General features: G+C 43.3%; 1 protein-coding gene across 4 annotated transcripts; it reads left to right on the forward strand.

Moving 5' to 3' along the window:
• The first annotated feature begins 492 nt into the window (after positions 1-492).
• Positions 493-25,129, forward strand: LOC139387590 (G-protein-signaling modulator 2-like). 4 transcript variants are annotated; one of them, XM_071133939.1, is made up of 14 exons: positions 534-706; positions 1,253-1,300; positions 7,214-7,576; positions 10,252-10,473; positions 10,764-10,899; positions 11,008-11,147; positions 11,381-11,504; positions 11,924-12,039; positions 12,344-12,608; positions 22,057-22,269; positions 22,463-22,642; positions 23,450-23,588; positions 23,699-23,898; positions 24,043-25,129. In XM_071133939.1, exons 3-14 carry the CDS (start codon positions 7,512-7,514, stop codon positions 24,199-24,201), a joined length of 1,959 nt encoding a protein of 652 aa, XP_070990040.1. In that variant the 5' UTR covers positions 534-706; positions 1,253-1,300; positions 7,214-7,511; the 3' UTR covers positions 24,202-25,129. The 4 variants fall into 4 exon arrangements, with proteins under 4 accessions (XP_070990038.1, XP_070990040.1, XP_070990039.1 ...); XM_071133937.1 differs by lacking the exon at positions 1,253-1,300 and having other exon boundaries at positions 493-706; XM_071133938.1 differs by lacking the exons at positions 534-706; positions 1,253-1,300 and adding an exon at positions 3,847-4,190.
• The last annotated feature ends 7 nt before the right edge of the window (positions 25,130-25,136 follow it).

The raw sequence follows: 25,136 nt of genomic DNA on the forward strand, positions 1-25,136 counted from the left end.
CCCGAAAAAAGTATGGGGGAGCAGCGAGCTCACTTCACTCTCTTCCTTCCCTGCTGCTGACAAACGCCGAGCTTTTGAAAGCACTTGTGTGTTTTGGCCAACTTCTCAATTTATGCAAACAATACTAACTTAGCCTGTCAGTTTGCTAGCAGCTATCTACATTTTATTAACAGCTAGCTACTGCCTAACGTTCTGCAACAGTGGCAGTGCAACTATTCAGGCTCCTACTTTTTCAGGCAGTCCGTTTACTTACTAGTTTTCAACCCCCCAAACTGAGATGTTTGCATTAGTAAATGCCATTATAGTCGAGAATGATTTTGTTTTATTCTTCTGATTATTGCATATTTTGCTGGCACACTTGACACCTTGAAACTGCATGAGGATAACGTGATTTACTCTCTCATCCTACAGTTAAAATTCATTATTGAAATGTCATTGGTCCACAGACGGGTATAATGGGCGTGGCTATCTTTGAACCTGTTCCGCTGATTGGCTACTGGACTAACAAAACAGAGTCGACTCATCGAAGTTTCACAAAAGTTTATTGCTAGTTATGTTAGCGAATTGGCGAATTTATAAGCACATATGGCAATAAATATAAAGTTTTATTATAAAGTTGTAGAATAAAAGTGAAATTGTATTTACCGTCCGAGTCGAAGTATCGAAACGGGGAGTAAAACGCATTGTTCGAACTGGACCGCTTAACGTAAGTGGACTAGCTAACGTTAGCCAGTTGAGCTAATGTTAGCTACGGTTACAGGTTGCAAAGGTCTCTGGTTGTGTACCCATAGCGTAGCCCTCTAGCTATAAGCTAAATAAATAGCTATATGGTTGTGGTTGTAGCTTGCACGTTTGTTAGAACTGGTTTGTTGGCTACTTAGTTATTTTTCTCAGTTGATTTGCTGATCAAATCTTTCAGTTCACTATTTGGGGAACGCCTTAGCTATATTCGTCAAAATAAATATAATTTGCTAATCAAATACAGTATGTTTTTGGCCTATAGCTATGTCTCGTGTGTGCACAATATCTACAGTTGTTTACTAACTTAGTTAGCTTGCTACTGTAAAATTGCTGTGTTAAATTGTCTTTTTTTCCTACACAAGTTCCAGTGTATTTTTCTGGGAAATCATGGTATGACTTAATCTCTTCTGGGAAATGAATAAGGGAACTAGGCAACAAAATGTGAAAAAAAACACTAGAAGGACATTCAACTATTGATAGTAATCTATTCATTTTTTTCCGGGCTTCTCAGAGTCCCAATCCCCGCTAGCTAGCCAATCCCCACACTGAATCATTTCAGGTGAGGGGTGCATCTTTCTAGATCTGCCCCCTCTGTTTTGATGGTGATTTTCTGGCTGCATTACTGCTCTCATGCATTATTATGCTTTGGTGTTTCCGGGTTTGCATGATTAATGAGAGGATATGGACTGGTTAATTAGAGGCTGTGGACTGGTTCATGAGAGGCTGTGGAAACAAAGTGAGTAGACCACCCTGTGAGTACATTAAAGATGAGCTCATGATAACAATTCTGTGTGTGATGTGGGAGCCAGCCTCCTGTCAAGCTATTCTTTTAAATGACTGCTTTTGTTGCCACAGCTGCACTGTAGTCGTACATCACTTGTCCTATTAACCACTACGTACGTCATAGTCGCACACAGACCGCTTTGTCACCGGCTCAGACACATACAGTTGAAGACGGCAGTTTACATACACCTTGGCCAAATACATTTAACTCAGTTTTTCACAATTCCTGACATTTAATCCTAGTAAAAATTCCCTGTCTTAGGCCAGTTAGGATCACCACTTTATTTTAAGAATGTGAAATGTCAGAATGATAGTAGAGAATGATTTCAGCTTTTATTTCTTTCATCACATTCCCAGTGGGTCAGAAGTTTGCATACACTCAATTAGTATTTTGTAGCATTGCCTTTAGATTGTTTAACTTGGGTCAAACGTTCCGAGTAGCCTTCCACAAGCTTCCCACAATAAGTTGGGTGAATTTTGGCCCATTCCTCCTGACAGAGCTGGTGTAACTGAGTCAGGTCTCTAGGCCTCCTTGCTCGCACACGTTTTTTTCAGTTCTGCCCACAAATATTCTATAGGATTGAGGTCAGGGCTTTGTGATGGCTACTCCAATACCTTGACTTTGTTGTCCTTAAGCCATTTTGCCACAACTTTGGAAATATGCTTGGGGTCATTGTCCATTTGGAAGACTAATTTGTAACCAAGCTTCCTGACTGATGTCTTGAGATGTTGCTTCAATATATCCACATAATTTTACCTCCTCATGATGCCATCTATTTTGTGAAGTGCTCCAGTCTCTCCGGCAGCAAAGCACGCACACCCACGACATGATGCTGCCACCCCTGTGCTTCACGGTTGGGATGGTGTTCTTTGGCTTGCAAGCCTCCCCCTTTTTCCTCCAAACATAGCGATAGTCATGGCCAAATAGTTATATTTTTGTTTCATCAGACCAGAGGACAATAAGTACAATCTTTGTCCCCGTGGGCAGTTGCAAACCATAGTCTGTCTTTTTTATGGAGGTTTTGGAGCAGTGGCTTCTTCCTTGCTGAGCGGCCTTTCAGGTTATGTCGATATAGGACTTGTTTTAGTGTGGATATAGAAACTTTTGTACCGGTTTCCTCTAGAGGTCGACCGATTATGATTTTTCAACGCCAATACCGATTATTGGAGGATCAAAAAAAGCCAATACCGATTAATCGGACAATTTCTTTCTTTCTTTATTTGTATTAATGACAATTACAACAGTACTGAATGAACACTTATTTTAACGTAATATATAATACATCAATCAAATCAATTTAGCCTCAAATAAATAATGAAACATGTTCAATTTGGTTTAAATAATGCAAAAACAATATGTTGGAGAAGAAAGTAAAAGTGCAATATGTGCCATGTAAAAAAGCTAACGTTTAAGTTCCTTGCTCAGAACATGAGAACCAATGAAAGCTGGTGGTTCCTTTTAACATGAGTCTTCAATATTCCCAGTTAAGAAGTTTTAGGTTGTAGTTATTATAGGACTATTTCTCCCTATACCATTTGTATTTCATATACCTTTGACTATTGGATGTTCTTATAGGCACTGTAGTATTGCCAGTTTAATCTCGGGAGTTGATAGGCTTCAAGTCATAAACAGCACTGTGCTTCAAGCAAAGAGCTGCTGGCAAACTCAGTAAAGTACTGTTTGAATGAATGCTTACGAGCCTGCTGCTGCCTACCACCGCTCAGTCAGACAGCTCTATCAAATATCAAATCATAGACTTAATTATAATATAATAAACACACAAATACGAGCCTTTGTCTATTTATATGGTCAAATCCTGGAAACGATCATTTCGAAAACTAAATATTTATTCTTTCACTGAAATACAGAACCGTTCCATATTTTATCGAACGGATGGCAACCCCTAAGTCTAAATAATGCTGTTACATTGCACAACCTTCAATGTTATGTCATAATTATGTAAAATTCTGGCAAATGAATTATGGACTTTGTTAGGAAGAAATGGTCTTCACACAGTTTGTAATGAGCCAGGTGGCCCAAACTGCTGCATATACCCTGGCGCGAATGCGCTTTTGATAAATCATCACCCGTTTGACAAGCTAGTTAAACTAGTAATATCATCAACCATGTGTAGTTAACTAGTGATTATGTTAAGATAGTTTTTTATAAGATAAGTTTAATGCTAGCTAGCAACTTACCTTGGCTCCTTGCTGCACTCACGTAACAGGTGTTCAGCCTGCCACACAGTCTCCTCGTGGATTGCAATGTAATCGGCGTCCAAAAATACAGATTGTTATTAAACTTGATATCGGCCCTAGTTAACCGGGCGACCTCTAATGAAACTAGTCTACTTTCGAAATTCGCCATTTTGAATCCAAAATGGGTGACCTGTGTGATTTGTGTAGATCCAATGAGAAAAGTGAGGGGGGGTGGGGACTTTGGATCACTACTGGCTGTATGCGAACGAACGAGTGATGTGTGTTTGGAGCAATACTGGCTATATCCAAGGCTCAGTCAATCGGTCACATAACAGAATGCAGCACGCGCCTGAAGAGAGAAGAGACACCAATGTGCTAGTTTCAGCATCAGCACGCGCTGAAAGAGCGGAGAGTAGAATGGAAGTTTACCAGCTACAGCAGCGCATCCCCTGGACAATAACGAAAAGGTAGGTGAGAATTCTGACCACGGCGATGTGGGTGAGAAGTTGATGAAGTGTACTTCATGAGCTGTAACCGAAAAACAACTGGCATTTGGAAAGTTTGAGGTGAGGGAGAAAGTGTGGTGGAACAAGTATTGTTAGCATAGTTAAGTATCTTGCTACAGTAGTTGGGTGTCGAATTCTCCATTAGCTAGCCAGAGAAATGTTGTGCAACAATATCCAACTTAACTGATCAAATAATTGAGTTTATGGTGTGAAAATTAGCTGGCTAATAAGGTCAGACAGCTAATGTTAGCTAGCTAACGTTACAACATCAGATGAGGTAACGTTAGTAACCTAACCATTCGCTATAGTATTAACTGGTCCTTGCCGTTCCTCAAGTTATAACGCGTTAGTTGCTTACTGGATCCTGGCAATCTGAGTGAAATGTTAACAAACTAACTAGAGTAAGGTTTTCCCTCAACAGAATGTGGTTAATTTTCAAAACGTGGCGTTGCTTGTTAAACAAGTGGATTCAGGGCTCAAGTGTAGCTGCAGCTGGCTTAACCCTTCTTGTCTTAAGGGTAAAAAAATGACCCGTCACAATGTTTAACAGCAGAGAACCGCCTAAATTATATTTTTCCAACTTGAAATTATGACTTCCTAGAGTGACCTCAGCATTTAGAAAAAGTGAAACATCGCCTTTTTCATATTTCCATGAAAGCTGTACACCACCAGCGTACAAATACATTTTTGACCCGGCAGTTATAATGAGAAATTGATTTAACTCAGCCAGCAGCAACTGAACCATGTGCCATGGTTGGCACAGTTAGAAAGAACAAGCCTGAGCTCCCCCCTGCACTCCTTCTCATCAAAGTTTGCCTTCACCACCACTCTAGTTTCTTACCTCCCAAAGAGGAACAATAATGTTGTCCTCCTGAGCACACTGCACAAAACGGCTGAGATCAGTGATCGTGAGGACAGGAAGCCAGCCATCATCCTGGACTACAGCCACAACAAAGGAGGTGTGGAAAACCTGGACAAGGTGATTGGAACTTACAGCTGGCCCTTGGTCATCTTCCATAACATCATTGATGTGTCCTCATACAATGCCTTCGTGATATGGATCAAGATCAGCCCTACCTGGATGCCCGATAAGCGGAACAAGAGGAGGGTGTTCCTGGAGCATCTGGGAAAGGCACTTGTAACCCCACACATTCAAAGAAGGGAGCGCCTCCCCCGCACAGCAGCCTTTGCAGCCTTTGCAGCGCTTGTGAAAGCTGTTCAGGGGGCGGAATCTTGCCCTGAGCCATCTGAGGCTGCAGCTGGGGCAGACGAGAGGAGGAGATGCCAATTCTGCCCCCCCCCCCCCCCCCCCCCCCCCCCCCCAAAGAAGGACTGTAAAACAAATACTATGTGCTGCACATGTGGGAAATACATCTGCAAAGTCCATGCACACACACTTGCATACTAATTAGAGTTGATTGATTTATGTATTTCACATTTTGGTTTTGTTTCTTATACACCTTGTGGGTGGGGGCTATGGTTAAAAAATGAGAGAAGGCTAGTATTTTGTAGTTGAATTCCTCATTGTACAGTCTATAAGAATATATCACTATGTTGCCAAAAAATTGTTATTGTTTCCCTTCAATCAAATGCATTCAAACTACTCTGCACATTTCTGCTACTTTCTTAGGCAATACAAGTGCTATATCTTGCAATTATTTTTTTACACCTATGCAGTACCTTTTAGAAATAATAATTCTCTACTTTAGTAAGGAAAACAATTGACAGGTGTGTTGTAATAACTAGTGTCCACTGATTAAATGCAGTCTTTCTGCCTTGTGAAGAGGGAAAACCAAGATATTCAAAGTTTGATGAATGACAGGCTGTTTCTAAATGCAAAATAGATTTTGGGTTTAAAATTAAGCTGCTTTATTTTAGGGGTTTAGTGAAGGCGGGTCATTATTTTACCCTTAGGACAAGGAGTGTACCGAATGTTAAGACTATATACAAGGGTTAAGCTGGAAGCCACTAGAGGTGAAAGGAACACCACACACTTTCCCTCTTTCTCACTTTCAATACAGTGGATAAAAAGGGCTATGCCAGGTGTACTCTCTGCCTGAAAGAGATCAATTATACCAACAAAGGGTATGGTATCATGCTGTATTCACAACGTAACAAGCAGCTCGACAAAGAGGTCTGTGGTGAACCATCCCCAGGTTGAAAGTAGATTACTCCTGGATTAGAAAAGTGATGATTCACAACAACAAGTCTTTGAATAATCTTTGTGAATGTCATTTAGTTCCAGGCTGTTGCGATACTACCTACTGTCAGAATATGCCTCTCTATTATCCACCAATGAATATCAATATGCACCTGCAGCATACATTTGAATACCGCTTCCTGTTTTTTATATTTGTAATAATTGTGCTCTTGACACTGAGCTGATAGTCTAATTTGGTTTCAGGAATAACCTGTTAATTAGGCCTACTCCTCATTACCAAAACGTGCATCTGGAAAGAGGCGGCCTACTTTATCATGTGGGAAGGAGGCAGCGTTTGGTCTTGCACTGGTGGCGTTCCTTATCTACGACTACTGGGCTTTCTTATCACTGTACTAACAATGGATTTTCCACACAGTCGTAACTGGGCAGGTCTTTTTTCAAACTTCTTTTGTCAGCCAGGCTACTTTACCTACTTCTTGCTAAGTAATACAAGTTTAATCAATTTGAAATTATAATTTCTGTGGTGGATACATGTTCTCTTTTGCCTACCAATAATTTGCATACAGTATATTACATGTATCTGTGGTGATTGGGAAAAAATCCTCTCCTGTTTGTCTGCTTGCCTAGGCTAGCTGTATCCTCCCACTTAGGTAGACCCTGAGCACTGATGATTGAGTCATTGATTGACAGCTTGTGTGTGGTGAGGGGTGAACATATGCACTCCTGTCCTGCCCTGCGTGTGCACGCTGTTTAGTGGGTGTTGCCATGTTGTCGCGTGGCCAGAATGAAGCTTCACACACAGCATCTTGTGTTCTCTTCACAGAAGACTGCTGAGGAGAGCTGTGGTGGCACTGACAAGGCAAGCCAAGCTCAAACAGTAGGAGAAATGCAGCCTCCTGGACTGACGGGGAACTCTGTCTGAGGATCTCTGTCTGGGGCTGTGGTAATGTCTCTAGACAGACTAACATTTGAAGGACAAACAACCTTACCAAAAATGGAAATATTAGGATTTTCCAACAACTCTTGTGAAGGTTCAGACCACATCTCCTAGGTCCATCAGATGTTTTTTTCATTATCACAATTTTTCGGATTAACTGGGATCGTCCCACTTATGCTCTTAAATGGATTCCGTTGGCTCTCTGGTTAGCATTCAAGATGAGGACCAGTCCTATCGTGTCCGATACAGGTAGGCAATACCCTCCTCATACCCCCCCCCCAGCATTATACTGTCATTGTCTCAATCGTTGGTCAACATATTTTGTTTCATGTATGGCCTAGATTGGGTGCTTTAAACTCCCCTTCATAGTAGTGAAGAGTTAAATTGTTCCTTTTAAATTTTTATTTTTTAACAGCAATGATCATTGTAGGATTTGACACAGTAGACCATGTAGTCTAGATTTCATCCTGATGTCTCAAAAGTCTGTTGCATGGGATGAGATCAGATTTTCCTGAGCTTTCAGGTGTCAATTGGTAGGCTACATTTCCCTCTTCTTCCATTTTAAGTGGAGTTGTGAGAGGAAGTTCCATGTAAGTGGAGTTGTGAGAGGAAGTTCCATGTAAGTGGAGTTGAGAGTTGAGGGATGGTTGGACTGTAGACTAAATAGTTGAGTGGGTCCTGTTCCCATGTTTATGGCAGGCTGGCAGGTCACTGACTTTCATAGGTGTCGCCCAGCACCTGGCCCAAAGTAAAGAGCACCGGCAGGTGTGACCTGGGGGGAAAAAACAGCAAAAACTGCTCCAGGCTTCTCAATCAATATTTAACAAGCCTCTGAAACATTGATGATTATTTGCTTCGTATTTCAAATTTCCAAATGAGATGATTCAACTTCTTTTGAAAGGAGTGGTAGAAGGCACCATGGTTGTATGTTCAACCATGTTCATCTCCGCTTAGGATTTATAGGCATTTTCCTGGTCAACCATTTAGAATGCATTTGAGCATTAACGCGGAGGTGACAGTTATGGCATATGTTCTCAAACGCTTCAATGTTAGTGTTGAAGGTAGGCCTAACTCCTAGTCAAACCCTGTACGTTTTAATTGAATAACTTAAACCTCCTAGTAGAGCTGGCACGATAATCTGAAAATGATCGATAACGACCGTACTGAGCACTTATCGCAGGCATTTTGCTGATATTGTTCATTATGATAAGTAGCCTATACTAGAGAAGTGTGAAATGAAATAAGGTTGCTAATATGGGTGATTGTTAATGGGAAAATTTGATGGCTACAACCATAAAACCAGAAGTAGTAGTTTTAAAGGAAATATTTGTTATAAACGTATCGTTCTATTTATGGTTATCGCATCAATTCAAGCAAATGATCGCTATATGGATTTTTATCGCTACATCCATTTTTCCCCAGTTTTACAATCTCAGACAGAGACCTTTAACAAAGCTCTCTGATGCTGCCCAGCAGCGTTGTACACGGGGCCTGTATAATCACAGCCAGGTGACAAGGCCAGAGAGAGACAAGTAGATTACCTCATGTAGTAACGCTGACAGTATATTTTCCCCTTTTATCCTTGGGGTTAGCCTACTTTATTGCAACCGTAGTGTGTGGTATGCAAACAACATGGTCGTTGGTGACTTGTGGGAATGGAAGGAGATCTTCTCAATGTTTTGGTAAAATAATCTCAGTGAGATATTGAAGAGCGTAGGCTACCTCAGCCCTGGTCCGGAATGTGTTTAGCTCTCGACCGTTGCACAGGAATCATCTTTAAACCCAGTGGAAGCCTCGTTAGATGCCACTCGGATGTACCATGTGCTGTTGTAGGAGAAAGAAACCCAGGTATGGTTGTAGTGTGTGGTTCAAATAACCCAATTAAGTTAAATCCAGTATCTGTCACTGTACAGTACAATCATTTGTTATTTTATCTGCAAGACTGACACATTGTTCAGTCTGTAAACAGTAAAACACATTTGATTTAAATACAGTAAACAAAAACACAACTATAGATGTTTTCCCTTCAGTATCAATGTTATAACCCTTTATCTATAATGTTTCATAATGCATAAGATGTGTTTTAGTAGGTCAGGTGTAATGTCAGTCAGTATTCTGTGAGAGCTTTCTAAAAGGAACACTGGGTGGGTGGGGAGCACCTGATACAAGAGGGAAAACTGGAAGTAAAAAACATGCATGAATACAGTTCGTCTCTTCTAACAAAGTGATGGGCGCTTTTGCAGTAGAACACACAAGATGGTAAAGAGACTGTGTAACAATTGAAGCCAGGCTGCATGAATATCACTAATCTGCTCCTAATCTGTTAATCTACCTGCCTCTCTGGATGCTCCTCTCTGACCCTGTCTGGGGTTAAAGTGACCAAAACACCAAGAATGTTACAGCACCATGAGCGTTGCAGATCCAATGTCTTGCTCAATCCCTATTCTACACAGGAGAGAACCATGCCTGTAGACAATACACTTCTGTCTGAATGTTCTGTAAACATTGAGCCCACTGAATAGCCCAGTCCTCAGTGGAGCTGTCTGCCAGATTGCTGCATATTGTACTATAGGGACCACGTAGAGAGGAAGTCAGCCCTAACCATAACAGACAAACCCTGATAAACCAAGGCTATTGTCCTCCGGACTAAGAAGGAAGTAGCCAAACAAACTCCAGTCTGATGGAGAGTGAGAGGGATGCTAGTCATACGTTTTTTTCTGCTTCTAGAACTTGAACACTTAGGCTAACGGGGGGCTTTGGTTTCTGGTTCATTTGAACTGTGGCCACTTTGGGACGTTTGGGCTCAATAAACTTGGGTTTTGGACCAGACGATATTTTCTCCCGTCTGTGCCTACTGAACTCCACCAGCTCCGTGGACCTCTAATCCTATCTTCTACCTAAACCGTTTCTGCTGCCCCCTGTAGGATGGAGGCGTCTTGTCTGGAGCTGGCCCTGGAGGGGGAGCGGCTCTGTAAGGTGGACGACTACAGCGCAGGGGTGTCCTTCTTCGAGGCGGCCATCCAGGTTGGAACTGAGGACCTGCAGGTGCTGAGTGCCATCTATAGCCAGCTGGGCAACGCCTACTTCCACCTGCATGATTACGGCAAGGCCTTGGAGTTCCACCATCATGACCTCACCTTGACCAGGTAGGAACACCCCTATCACCAGGCAGGAAAGAATACGCCCTATCACCAGGCAGGAAAGAATACGCCCTATCACCAGGCAGGAAAGAATACGCCCTATCACCAGGCAGGAAAGAATACGCCCTATCACCAGGGCCGTATTAATAAAGCTTCTCGGAGTAGGACCAGGTCATTGTTCCCTCTTATCAGCATGACCTCGCCACATAATTCCGCTGTTAGGAAGTAAGCATTTTGCAATTTAAAGTAGATGAGCTTTTCCTTCCCATGATGACATTTTACTATCCCATTCTCAGGACCATCAGGGACCAGCAGGGAGAGGCGAAAGCCAGTGGTAACCTAGGCAACACGCTAAAGGTGTTGGGTAGGTTTGATGAGGCTTTGGTCTGCTGTCAGAGGCACTTAGACATCGCCGTGGACCTGCACGACAAGGTGAAATGAATTCATTTGTGTTTTTTCCCAGTGTTTAAATTCAGCGTTTTACTTTTTGGAATTGGTTTTGGAATTGACATTGCCTCTATTCTTCTGTCACTTCGTTAGGTGGGGCAGGCGAGGGCGCTGTATAACTTTGGGAACGTGTATCATGCCAAAGGCAAGACCATCTGTTGGAGCGGAGCGGAGCCTGGAGAGTTCCCTGAGGAGGTCATGACTGCACTTAGGAAAGCAGCGGAATACTATGAGTGAGTTAGTGTGTTCATGTGCCTTACGTCTAGTACTGTAGAGTAGAAATAAAGGGCATATTGTCATATATATATTATACACACATTTCAATTGACGGGTATGCTATCACTATTTTACGATGTAGAAAATAGTCAAAATAAAGAAAAACCCTTGAATGAGTTGGTGTGTCAACTTTTGAATAGTACTGTATTTTAAACAATGTTTATTTTCAACTATTTGTCTGTATTGTCAGAGCAAACTTATTCATAGTGAAGGAGCTTGGAGATTGTGCTGCCCAGGGCCGAACATACGGTAACCTTGGCAACACACACTACCTATTAGGAGACTTCCAGAATGCAGTGGCCTCACATGAACAGGTAATTACAATCTGATCAAAGTTTATAACCTATCATTAAGTGCTGGATTCAATCAAAGCTGTACTGCTGTAGCATATAAAACACACACTTTTACCCTATGGCCAAACAGAATAGTGGTTTTACGTACTGTAGTAGAAATACCAGTTAGACTCTTTTCACTGGAAGATGAGCAGTAGTTTTTACACAAAGGAACTCCAGAAACATTACTAAGGCAGTTTTGATTAAGTCCAGCCATTAGTCTTTTGTCAGATATATTTCTGTTTTCAATGGTGCTCTGCAGTTCATTATGTCCTGTATGGCTCATTTAAATCCAGAAAGACTGGAGGTAAACATATGACACAATGAAAGACTAGAGTCGCTGGCTGTACCGAGACCAAAGTGTTGTAATGTGTCTGTGTGTTCGTCCATTTCTTTCCCAGCGCCTCCAGATTGCCAAGGAGTTTGGCGACCGCTCGGCAGAGAGAAGGGCCTACTGCAACCTGGGGAACGCCTATATCTTTCTGGGGGAATTTGAAGTGGCAGCTGAGCATTACAAGTGAGCCAAACGCCCAGCCCAGCCATTCATCTTCTCTTAATGAAGTTCACTCCCCTTGAGAAAACAACACTTCTTTCAGTCTGGAGGGTGTAACACTGTTAGAACGCAGTAGGGTTTCAGGAGAGATGGCCGCAGCCATGCCTCAAAGGACACACAATGTCAAGAGACAGAAAACAGATTTGTTTGTGTGTGTGTGTGTGTCTGCATGTGTGCATTCATATACTAAACCTAATTTCAGGAACAGAGTAGCTTTTGGGGTGTGTGTCACTATGAATGAGAGCCAGTGATCTGTTGTGGTTGTCAGGAGGACTCTGCAGCTGGCCAGACTGCTGAAGGACCGGGCTGTAGAGGCTCAGGCCTGTTACAGTCTGGGAAACACCTACACATTGCTCCAGGACTACGATAGGGCTATAGACTACCACCTCAAACACCTCATCATCGCACAGGACCTCAACGACAGGATCGGTGAGGGCCGGGCGTGCTGGAGTTTAGGGAACGCTCACACAGCCCTGGGGAACCATGACCAGGCCATGCACTTTGCTGAGAAACACCTGGAGATCTCTAAAGAGGTAAACTACATAATCATAAAGTATCATGAGTAGGGCTTTTGCGGTGACCGTATGACCACCACACCGGCGGTTACGAGTCAAATGCCACGTGACTGTTTAGCCAAGGTAATTAGGCTTCTCCAAGCTCTGATGCTGCTGATGGTCATTAGTAGCCTACCAAACGTGCTAACACTCAGCACTCTATTGTCCCTCTAAGCACTCTGACATCAATGCAAATGTTTTCAAAAATCAAATAAAACACTAAATGAGAGTACATGGGCTCAGGTTGCGCAACATTTCTATAGGCTATGCAATTGGCAAGAAAACAGAGTAATGACCTCCACTAAAAAGAGGAGGATCCCATCAGCTTTCTATAGGCTAGGCCTACTATTTACTTCTCAACTTTCCTAATATTAAGCACATGGCTTCTCTTTACAACAGGAGCCTACCTGGCTGGCATGAAAATGAACTATTTAAGTGCATAGATGACATGTATTTTCTCCCACTGCTCCTGTTTTGAGACGGGTGCATGATAATGGTCCATTCTAAATCAAAGCAAAATGTCACATATATAAACTCAGCAAAAAAAGAAACGTCCTTTTTTCAGGACCCTGCCTTTCAAAGATGATTTGTAAAAATCCAAATAACGTCACAGTTCTTAATTGTAAAAGGTTTAAACACTGTTTCCTGTGCTTGTTCAGTGAACCATAAACAATTAATGAACATGCACCTGTGGAACGGTCATTAAGACACTAACAGCTTACGGTAGGCAATTAAGGTCACGGTTATGAAAACTTAGGACACTAAAGAGGCCTTTCTACTGACTCTGAAAAACACTAAAAGAAAGATGCCCAGGGTCCCTGCTCATCTGCGTGAACGTGCCTGCTGCAAGGAGGTATGAGAACTGCACATGTGGCCAGGGCAATAAATTGCAATGTCTCTACTGTGAGACGCCTATGACAGAGCTACAGGACAGACAGCTGATCGTCTTCGCAGTGGCAGACCACTTGTAACAACACCTGCACAGGATCGGTACATCCGAACATCACACCTGCGGGACTGGTACAGGATGGCACAACAACTGCCCAAGTTACACCAGGAAACCACAATCCCTCCATCAGTGCTCAGACTGTCCGCAATAGGCTGAGAGAGGCTGGACTGAGGGCCTGTTGTAAGGCAGGTCCTCACCAGACATCACAGTTGCACAAACCTACTGTCGCTAGATCAGACAGGACTGGCAAAAAGTGATCTTCACTGACGAGTTGTGGTTGTGTCTCACCAGGGGTGATGGTCAGATTTGCGTTTATTGTCGAAGGAATGAGCGTTACACAGAAGCCTGTACTCTGATCGATTTGGAGATGGAGGGTCCGTCATGGTCTGGGGTGTCACAGCATCATCGGATTGAGCTTGTTGTCATTGCAGGCAATCCCAACGCTGTGCGTTACAGGGAAGACATCCTCCTCCCTCATGTGGTACCCTTCCTGCAGGCTCATCCTGACATGACCCTCCAGCATGACAATGCCACCAGCCATACTGCTTGTTCTGTGTGTGATTTCCTTCAAGACAGGAATGTCAGTGTTCTGCCATGGCCATCGAAGAGCCCGGATCTCAATCCAATTGAGCACATCTAGGACCTGTTGGATCGGAGGGTGAGGGCTAGGGCCATTCCCCCCAGAAATGCCCTATGAACTTGTAGGTGCCTTGGTGGAAGAGTGGGGTAACATCTCACAGCAAGAGCTGGCAAATCCGGTGCAGTCCATGAGGAGTAGATGCACTGCAAAATGTAATGCTGCTGGTGGCCACACCAGATACTGACTGTTACTTTTGATTTTGACCCCCCTCTCTTTGTTCAGGGACTCATTATTCAATTTCTGTTCGTCACATGTTTGTGGAACTTGTCCAGTTTATTTCTCAGTTGTTATATCTTATGTTCATACAAATATTTGCACATGTTAAGTTTGCTGAAAATAAGCTCAGTTGAGAGTGAGAGGACCTTTTCTTTTTTTGCTTATTATTTAATTTGGGATCTATCGCATCCCACAACCGACCCAAACTGTTTGGAATATTTATTTCTCACACATTATAGAATAGGTTGACTTTTGTACTATTTTATTTTTATTTCACCTTTATTTAACCAGGTAGGCAAGTTGAGAACACCTTTATTTAACCAGGTAGGCTAGTTGAGAACACCTTTATTTAACCAGGTAGGCCAGTTGAGAACACCTTTATTTAACCAGGTAGGCTAGTTGAGAACACCTTTATTTAACCAGGTAGGCTAGTTGAGAACACCTTTATTTAACCAGGTAGGCTAGTTGAGAACACCTTTATTTAACCAGGTAGGCTAGTTGAGAACACCTTTATTTAACCAGGTAGGCTAGTTGAGAACACCTTTATTTAACCAGGTAGGCTAGTTGAGAACACCTTTATTTAACCAGGTAGGCCAGTTGAGAACACCTTTATTTAACCAGGTAGGCCAGTTGAGAACACCTTTATTTAACCAGGTAGGCCAGTTGAGAACACCTTTATTTAACCAGGTAGGCCAGTTGAGAACACCTTTATTTAACCAGGTAGGCCAGTTGAGAACACCTTTATTTAACCAGGTAGGCCAGTTGAGAACACCTTTATTTAACCAGGTAGGCTAGTTGAGAACAAGTTCTCATTAGCAACTGCAACCTGGCCAAGATAAAGCATAGCAATTTGACACAGAACAACACAGAGTTACACATGGAATAAACAAAACAGTCAATAAGTGATTTTTGCAGTTCGTTCCAGTCATTAGCAGCAGAGAACTGGAAGGAAAGGCGACCAAAGGAGGAATTGGCAATCGGGGTGACCAGTGAGATATACCTGCTGAAGCGCGTGCTACGAGTGGGTGCTGCTATGGTGACCAGTGAGCTGAGATAAGGCAGGGCTTTACCTAGCAGAGACTTGTAGATAACATGTAGCCAGTGGGTTGGTGACGAGTATGACGCGACGGCCAACCAACGAGAGCGTACAGGTCGCAGTGGTGGGTAGTGTATGGGTCTTTGGTGACAAAACGGATGGCACTGTGATAGACTGCATCCAATTTGTTGAGTAGGGTGTTGGAGGCTATTTTATAGATGATATCGCCGAAGTCGAGGATCGATAGGATGGTCAGTTTTACGAGGGTATGTTTGGCAGCATGAGTGAAGGAGGCTTTGTTGCGAAATAGGAAGCCGATTCTAGATTTAATTTTGGATTGGAGATGCTTAATCTCAGTCTGGAAGGAGAGTTTACAGTCTAACCAGACACCTAGGTATTTGTAGTTGTCCAGGTATTTGTAGTTGTCCACGTATTCTAAGTTCGAGCCGTCCAGAGTAGTGATGCTGGACGGGCAGGCAGGTGCGGGCAGTGATCGATTGAATAGCATGCATTTAGTTTTACTTGCATTTAAGAGCAGTTGGAGGCCACGGAAGGAGAGTTGTATTACATTGAAGCTCATCTGGAGGTTAGTTAAGTGTCCAAAGAAGGGCTAGAGGTATACAGAATGCTGTCGTCTGCGTAGAGGTGGATCAGAGAATCACCAGCAGCAAGAGCGGCATCATTGATGTATACAGAGAAGAGAGTCGGCCCGAGAATTGAACCCTGTGGCACCCTCAGAGACTGCCAGAGGTCCGGACAACAGGCCCTCAGAGTTCAGTGTGTCAAATCGATCAGAGAAGTAGTTGGTAAACCAGGCGAGGCAATCATTTGAGAAACAAAGGCTGTCGAGTCTGCCAATAAGAATGTGGTGATTGACAGAGTCAAGTCTTGGCGAGGTCGACGAATACTGCTGCACAGTAATGTCTCTTATCGATGGCGGTTATGATGTAATTTAGGACCTTGAGCGTGGCTGAGGTGAACCCATGACCAGCTCTGAAACCATAGCGGAGAAGGTACGCTGGGATTCGAAATGGTCGGTAATCTGTTTAACTTGGCTTTCAAAGACCTTAGAAAGACAGGGTAGGATAGATATAGGTCTGTAGCAGTTTGGGTCTAGAGTGTCACCCCTTTTGAAGAGGGGGATGACCGCAGCAGCTTTCCAATCTATGGGAATCTCAGACGATGTGAAAAAGGTTGAACAGGCTAGTAATGGGGGTTGCAACAATTTCGGCAGATAATTTTAGAAAGAGAGGGTCTAGATTGTCTAGCCCGGCTGATTTGTAGGGTTCCAAATTTTGCAGCTCTTTCAGAACATCGGCTATCTGAATTTGGGTGAAGGAGAAATGGTGGGGGCTTTGGCGGGTTGCTGTGGAGGGTGCCGGGCAGTTGACTGGGGGTAGGGGTAGCCAGGTGGAAAGCAAGACCAGCGAAGAGATGCTTATTGAAATTCTCAATTATAGTGGGTTTATCGGTGGTAAGTGTTTCCTAGCCTCAGAGCAGTGGGCAGCTGGGAGGAGGTGCTCTTATTATCCTTGGACTTTACAGTGTCAACATGGTTGTCTTTAGAGTTGGAGCTACAGGATGCACATTTCTGTTTGAAATAGCTGGCCTTAGCTTTCCTAACTGCCTGTGTATATTTGTTCCTAATTTCCCTGAAAACTTGCATATCACGGGTGGCTATTCGATGCTAATGCAGAAGGCCACAGGATGTTTTTGTGCTGGTCAAGGGCAGACGAGTCTGGAGTGAACCAAGGACTATATCTATTCCTAGTTCTACATTTTTTTGAACGGGGCATGCTTATTTAAGATGGTGAGGAAGGCACTTTTAAAGAATAATCAGGCATCCTCTACTGATGGGATGAGGTCAATGTCATTCCAGGATACCCCGGCCAGGTCGATTAGACAGGCCTGCTCGCAGAAGTGTTTTAGGGAGTGTTTGACAGTGATGAGGGGTGATCGTTTGGTCGCAGACCCATTACGGATGCAGGCAATGAGGCAGTGATCGCTGAGATCTTGATTGAAAACAGCAGAGGTGTATTTGGAGGGGGAGTTAGTTAGGATGATATCTATGAGGGTGCCCGTGTTTACGGATTTGGGGTTGTACCTGGTAGGGCAATTGATCATTTGTGTGAGATTGAGGGCATCAAGCTTAGATTGTAGGATGGCAGGGGTGTTAAGCATGTCCCAGTTTAGGTCACCTAGTAGCACGAGCTCAGAAGATAGATGGAGGGGCAATCAGTTCACATATGGTGTCGAGGGCACAGCTGGGGGCAGAGGGTGGTCTATAGCAAGATCCAACGGTGAGAGACTTGTTTCTGGAAAGGTGCATTTTTAGAAGTTCAAGATCGAATTGTTTGGGTACAGACCTAGATATTAAGACAGCCTGCAGAGTTCTGTCTTTGCAGTAGATTGCAACACCGCCCCCTTTGGCAGTTCTATCTTGGTGGAAAATGCTATAGTTAGGGATGGAGATTTCAGGGTTTTTGGTGGTTTTTCTAAGCCAGGATTCAGACATGGCTAAGACATCCGGGTTGGCAGAGTGTGCTAAAGCAGTGAGTAAAACAAATTTAGGGAGTAGGCTTATAATGTTAACATGCATGAAACCAAGGCTTTTACAGTTACAGAAGTCAACAAATGAGAGCACCTGGGGAGTGGGAGAGCACCTGGGGAGTGGGAGATGAGCTAGGCACTGCAGGTCCTGGATTAACCTCTACATCACCAGTGGAGAATTGTCCGCCTAGTTTTCAGAGTTAAAGAAGCAGGTTTCTGGGAACGATAGCATAGATTCAAGGCATAGTGTACAGACGAAGGTAAGGTAGGATGTGCGTACATTGGAGGTATAAACCTAGGCATTGAGTAATGATGAGATCGATATGGTCTCTAGAGACGTTTAAACCCGGTGATGTCATTGCATATGTAGGAGGTGGAACAACATGGTTGGTTAAGGCATATTGAGCAAGGCTAGAGGCTCTACAGGGAAATAAGACCGTAATCACTAACCTGTATATCAATGGACAAGGCATATTGATATTAGAGAGAGGCATTTGTAGCCAAGTGAACATATGGGTCCTTGAGTGGTTGGGCTGGCTGGGGACATGGCGATTCAGACAGTTAGCAGACCGGGGCAAGCAAGCTGGCAGTTAGCAGACCGGGGCAAGCGAGCTAGCAGTTAGTCTACCGGGGCTATCAAGTTAGCAGAAGGGCCTTTGGGGGAAGTCGCGATGGAGGTAAGTCTGTGTTTGCCTCTTTGTGAAGTGACGTCGATAGACCCGTCGTGGATTAGTAGGATTCCAAGTAGCTCTAGGTAGCTAGCAGGCCGCGGTTAGCAGAATGGGCCTTCAGCGGATGTTGGCCTGTTGGAATCTTCGGGCAGATTATGTCAGTATTCCAGTCGTAGAGGATCTGCGGGATTCCGTGCACCGTACCGGCAGTAGAAGGTGTCCGGATATTGTAGCCCAGGAGTGGGCTTGGGTGGTAGCCCAGGAGCCCTAACCAGGCTAGCTTCAGGCTAATTGGTGCTTGCTCCGGGATGGAGACGCTGGCCAGGAGTAGTCACCCGGGATTGCGGTTAGCTAGTTGTAAAAATCTAGATGAAAATGTTGAGTTTGTGGTAGGAATCAGGGGATATGGCGAGGGGAAAAAAAATAGGTCCGTAATGCTCTGGTTTGAGTCACGTTGTATGAAACTGGCGAGAGCTTGCCGAGCTAAAGGTTAGCTGATGACCGCTATCAGTCAGTTTCCTGACTGATAGCTGGTAGGTAGTTAGCTGGCTAGCTTCAGTTGAGGGATTCCTGATCCAAAGTAAACAGAAATACTTTAGAAAAAAAATAGATCCACGCTGCATTGTGTGAGGCGGGTTGCAGGAGAGTATTTAGTAAAATATTTTAAAAAGATATGCGAATAAAAATACAGGACAAAGACAGGACAAAGACGTCTGACTGCTACGCCATCTTGGATTATAAAGGGGGATAGTAGATTGATAGTGCTTTTGCTGTTCGTTAGGCATACATATCTTGTTGGCTGATTTTAAAGTAAATGTGAACAGTTTTTCCACTCTTTTAATATGCACCTTGGAATTGGATAAGGACGTGCGCAGTTGCGTGCGTCCCTGATGTCTGTCTTCACTTGTAGCCTGTGAGAAAGATCCATGTGAGTGAGTGGTCCTTCGTAACGTGCAGCACTCACAGGCTGACCACACCGCTCATGTCACGTGCAGGAGCGTTGCAAAATACATTTAGAAATCTGTTTTTCAATTATTGCGCCAACGAGTGTCTGCGTTGCCAAGGGCTAAAATTGAAATCAGTTCTATTTCTGACGCAGATCGCACTGCAAGTCCTGCCTCTCCCATCTCCTCATTGGTTTATAGAAGTGGGTACCCACGTGCCATCTCCTCATTGGTTATACCCACGTGGGTGACGATGTCAGTGTTGGTAATGCACCTAATTTATGAAAGTTGCCAATCGCAATATAAAGTCAAGAGAAGAAAAGGCTTGGAAGGAAGAGAGATGACTAGAAACGATTCGGTTGACCGTTTTATGTGTGAATTAATTGGCGGAGTAGAGGACCTTGTGCATTTCCGGTAAAATAACAACTCAATGTTTATATCCCAGGACAAATTAGCTAGCAACAGCAAGCTAGCTAAATAAGACAAATTAGCTAGCAAGTGCAAGCTAACTAGCTAAATTGCCAAAATGTTTAATGCTTTTTGACCTGTCGCCAAATTAATATAATTGGTTCAGAGTTTGTTTTGATATTTTAACCTGCGTGTCGTGATCGTGTTTGGTGTGGGGGGACAAAATTAATGAATGCACGATGGCGTGCAGCCGGTTTGGGTTCTGTGTCAGGGAGAAGGGCACAACGCAGCACTCTGGGCCAAGGGGACAATGGCCACATTTTTTTAGGGTGCATTACGGCCACAAAGGGGATGCCACCGTGAAATTCAAGGCATTGATGAAGTGTGTACAGCCTGCACAAAATAACTAAGCAGAGTTCAAGTCATCACTAGTCTCATCGTGCAGGCTTAGAATGTATTAAAAATCTAAACGTATACCCCAACTTTTGTAGAACTAAATTGACATTAACTCTAAATTAAGTACCAATTTCTTTGTTAACCGCTCAACACAGATTAGCTGCATGTGCACACTTCCTCATCGTTTGGAGAAAATACTTTATTTAAAAAAAGAAAGGACGCAGCCACTCAACATATAATTATCGCTGCATGGCCTTTGTCAGAGAGTACAAAGAAATGATAATACAATGTCCTCTTAAGCAGCTTTTTCCAATCATCCCTGATTTGAAGAGGGAGTGGTTACAGCATTCATTGGACAACACCTAGTATGCAATACTATACACATTAAAAAGTGAAATAATGTAGATATGTTATCAAAAATGCAACTCCAAGCTAGAAGCATCAGAACCCCTAGAAAGGTAGTTCAACCTTGAATATGAGAGCCATCTATTCCACCCTAAAACACCTAGTGGACATTTTTGCTCTATTGTCCTGAGCTATGTTTTGGACTGTTGTTGTCCGTGTTTGCTGTGTTCTAGTGTACTATGGAATAGATGGCTTTCCTCTTCCTGGTACTTTGCCCAGTCATATTTAAGGTTAGAACTACCTTTTTTAGGTGTTCTGATGCTTTGAGTTGACTTTTTTGATTACGCATTAAAAAGTGAAATACTGTAGATATGTTTAGTATTGCCTACTTGGTGTTGTCCAATTACATTTTGTAATCACGCCCACTTCAAATCAGGGCTGATTGGAAAAAGCTGTTCAAGAGAGGGAGTACAAAGAAATGATAATACAAAGGCCATGCAGCTGAAACGTGGCAGAGTTTTTAAACTTTGTTTCCATCTAACATGCCATACTAATAAAGGCATTTTAATCAATTATATGAAGAGTTCCTGGGTCCTCCTTTCTTTTTGATGACCAATTTACCCTTTTTACCAAAGAGCACCTTCTAACAACATCTACTATTGTGTACCTTAGCAGCCCTTCTCTTTCTACCTTTTCTATTATATTCAGCTTTGTTCAATTGTATTCTTCATACTATAAAATAATGGCACGGAATTATAAGCAAATCTTGTCTGCTGAATGAACTAGTGTAGCCCACAGCCATATCAGGGCCTAACATAAGGGCAACTCAGAGTCTGCTCTTCTGAACCAGACTACATTTTCTTAATTTCACGTTTCTTTAGCCCTGTCTAAAATAAATAATGGATTGATTGTGAAGTCTATATTATTATTATTATTATTATTATTATTATTATTATTATTCTTTTATTTTTAAATGTAGATGTTCCAAAGGTCTGCATCCGTGGCTTGTAGGAAGCAAGGAGATGCTAAATGTGTTTGTTAATTACGGTCAGTTACCATGAGACTGACAGTTATTTGCTTGACAATCACCGGCTGATGAAATTGTGTGACCGCCACAGCCCTAATCATGAAACCCACCTTGTGAGTAGGACCACAATTTTATACTGAATCCTACATTTGTGGTCAGCTAAAACTCATGGTCGTAGAAACCCTGTCCATATAAAAAAGTATCTGATTACAGCAAGGTCGATCCTAATTTGCTGTGTGTTTCAGACTGGGGACCGGAGTGGAGAACTCACAGCCCGTATGAACGTGTCAGACTTGCAGATGGTCCTGGGGCTGAGCTATAGAACCAACGACTCCACCCTGTCTGAGAACCCCATCAAGGACATCGACTACAACCTGCACGGGGCCAGGCCCAGGAATGGCAGACGGCACAGCATGGAAAACCTGGAGCTCATGAAACTCACCCCAGACAAGATCAACGTAAGTTACTGGGTTTAAAGGTGCAATCTGTAACTTTCTATTCCCTAGGCTTAGTGGCAATTCAAGGTGTACTATTGGCCTGAAATGAGTGAAATTACACATTGCATCTTTCAAATGTTTTGTATGTATAAAGTCAATTCTTTATTTGAGGTGTTTGTGATGTGTACTCAAAGTTTGTCTCTCCTCTCTCCAGGCTCAGAAGTGGAACAGTGACATCCTGACCAAGCAGTCTAAACCCACCCTGGCTAAGAGCTCCTCTAAACTGTTCTTTGTCAGCCGTCTGCAGGGCAAGAAGCACAAGGCTGGGGGCTCCAGTAAAGTCCTGCAGGACACCAGTAACACCTCACAAACCCCCGCACAGGGACCACAGAAGGTTAGAGGAAAAACATGCTGTATCTAGTCCTAAAGACACTCTTAGCCGTTAACCATTCTCCTAGTTCTGAAACTACTACTACTGATACTCTACCGACTACTTCTACTGATACTCTGACTACTTCTACTATACTCTACTACTGATACTCTTCTGCTACTATGCTCTACTACGATGCTCTTCGACTACTATACTGACTACTTCTACTGATATTCTTCTACTACTATACTCTACTACTGATACTCTACTGACTACTTATACTGATACTCTGACTTCTTCTACTGATACTCTACTGACTACTTATACTGATACTCTGACTTCTTCTACTGATACTCTACTGACTACTTATACTGATACTCTGACTTCTTCTACTGATACTCTACTGACTACTTATACTGATACTCTGACTTCTTCTACTGATACTCTACTGACTACTTATACTGATACTCTGACTTCTTCTACTGATATTCTTCTACTACTGATACTCTACTACTGATACTCTACTGACTACTTCTACTGATACTGACTAATTCTACTACTGATACTCTTCTACTACTATAGTCCTAATACTCTTCTGCTACTATGCTCTACTACTGATACTGACGATACTCTATCTATATTCTGACTACTACTATACTGATCCGCTACTACTACTACTACCACCAATACTACACTACTATCACTACTCTACCATGCTACTAGTACTCTACTACCACTACTACTACTAATTATAGCTTATTAAAGTGTGGCTATTATGCTTACACCCACGTTTCATTGTGGATCAAAATAAAGTATTTAATTCTCACTCAGAGGGCCAGTCCAGACATGCTCGGGGACGAGGGCTTCTTTGACCTGCTGAGTCGTTTCCAGAGCAACAGGATGGACGACCAGCGCTGTTCCATACAGGACAAGAGCTCCTCTGACTCTCCAGCCAGAGCCATGAGGAAATGTAAGAGTAAACACACACTGTTATATGACCTTGTATGACTGTTTATATCCGATTCCAACAAAATCCATGGCAAAATGTGCCTTTGATCCCTCCCTCCCTCTCTCCTCCAGCTGTGTCAGAGTCAGCGGCTGTAACAGGCCTGGGTTCTGGGTCTGGTTGTCGGTTAGAGGACGGTGGAGGTGCTGGGGGTAGTTTGCCCGTCCTTCGGGTCCACCAGAACAGAAGCCAGGCTGTCCTCAGCCACCTGATGGCCAATGCAGATAACTCTGAGCCTGACGATGACTTCTTCAACATGCTCGTCAAGTGCCAGGTGTGTATTAAATAGAGTCCACTTTTCATTAGGGTGGTGTTTAGTAGGTCAGGGCACATTGTGGCAAAAGTTACATCTGTGTTTTACATTGAAAGGGATCCTTTTCATATAGGTAAGTTCCACTTTCTCCTATCCCTCCCTCAGGGTTCCCGTCTGGATGACCAGCGCTGCGCCCCTCCCCCGGCACGTGGCCCCACTGTCCCAGACGAGGACTTCTTCAGCCTCATCATGAGGTCCCAGGCCAAACGCATGGACGAGCAGCGGGTCACCCTGCCCTCTGCAGCACGGCCATGCTCCAACTGAGCCTTGCCCAAGGAGAGGGCCCCCGATGGCGGGGTGAAAACCCAGGAGAGTGGGCCTCTCTGGAGGTGAACAGTGTGGAAGAGGAAGGGTGTTTTGTATTTGTCCATGACATTGATGCTGTACTCAACAGTGAATGGGGCTATTTTACATTGAAAAGTTAGTCTATGGTCTTTTCTCTCCGTAGCAGAGACTGTGTTGCTTCCAACAATAATGGTTGTTGATAATCCTGCCCATGGTGGGATTCAGAAGTCTCATGTTTCCCAGTTGAAAGCACTGCTAGCATTAATGTAGGTGCCTATAGGGAACAGTCAGGAACTCTAAAAGAAACCCACTGAAGGGTTCTAGAATATGGAACCATCTTTCCTTATGGGGAATACTCGACCTTGCACTCTACCGGACATGTTGTGAAATTGCACAGACAAACATGATGCCCTGAACCTACTCATCTTATGTTTAACAATTATGTACTCCATAGAATTTTACTACCATTTTTTTCTAAGCTCTTGCATACTGCCGTTACACCTACCCTTGTGGTTGATTTGATTTTGCACCAGATTTTTCTGACTGTTACAGCACTCTTTCCAGCAGGTAGCCTAGCGGTTAGAATGTTGGGCCAGTAACCTAAAGGTCGCTGGTTCGAATCCTGAGCCGACCAGGTAAAACAAAATCTGCCGACGTGCTCTTGAACAAGACACTTAACCCTAATTGCGTCTGATAAATGTATTTAATTGTCTGTTAGAAGTTGTTATGAATGGGGGGGATGGGATACCTCATTTAGGTAAGGATTTTAAAAAAGAAAATGCTCTCAGGCTTAATAATCATTGATAAAATAATGAATTTACCTGTGGATGTGTACAGTCCCTGATGCTCTTCTGTACTTCCTATATTTTCTATGACATCAGAGGAATAAAGCTACATTTATTTAGTATAGAAAT

This window comes from Oncorhynchus clarkii, chromosome 28, assembly GCF_045791955.1.
Source record: "Oncorhynchus clarkii lewisi isolate Uvic-CL-2024 chromosome 28, UVic_Ocla_1.0, whole genome shotgun sequence".
Taxonomy (NCBI): Eukaryota; Metazoa; Chordata; class Actinopteri; order Salmoniformes; family Salmonidae; genus Oncorhynchus; species Oncorhynchus clarkii.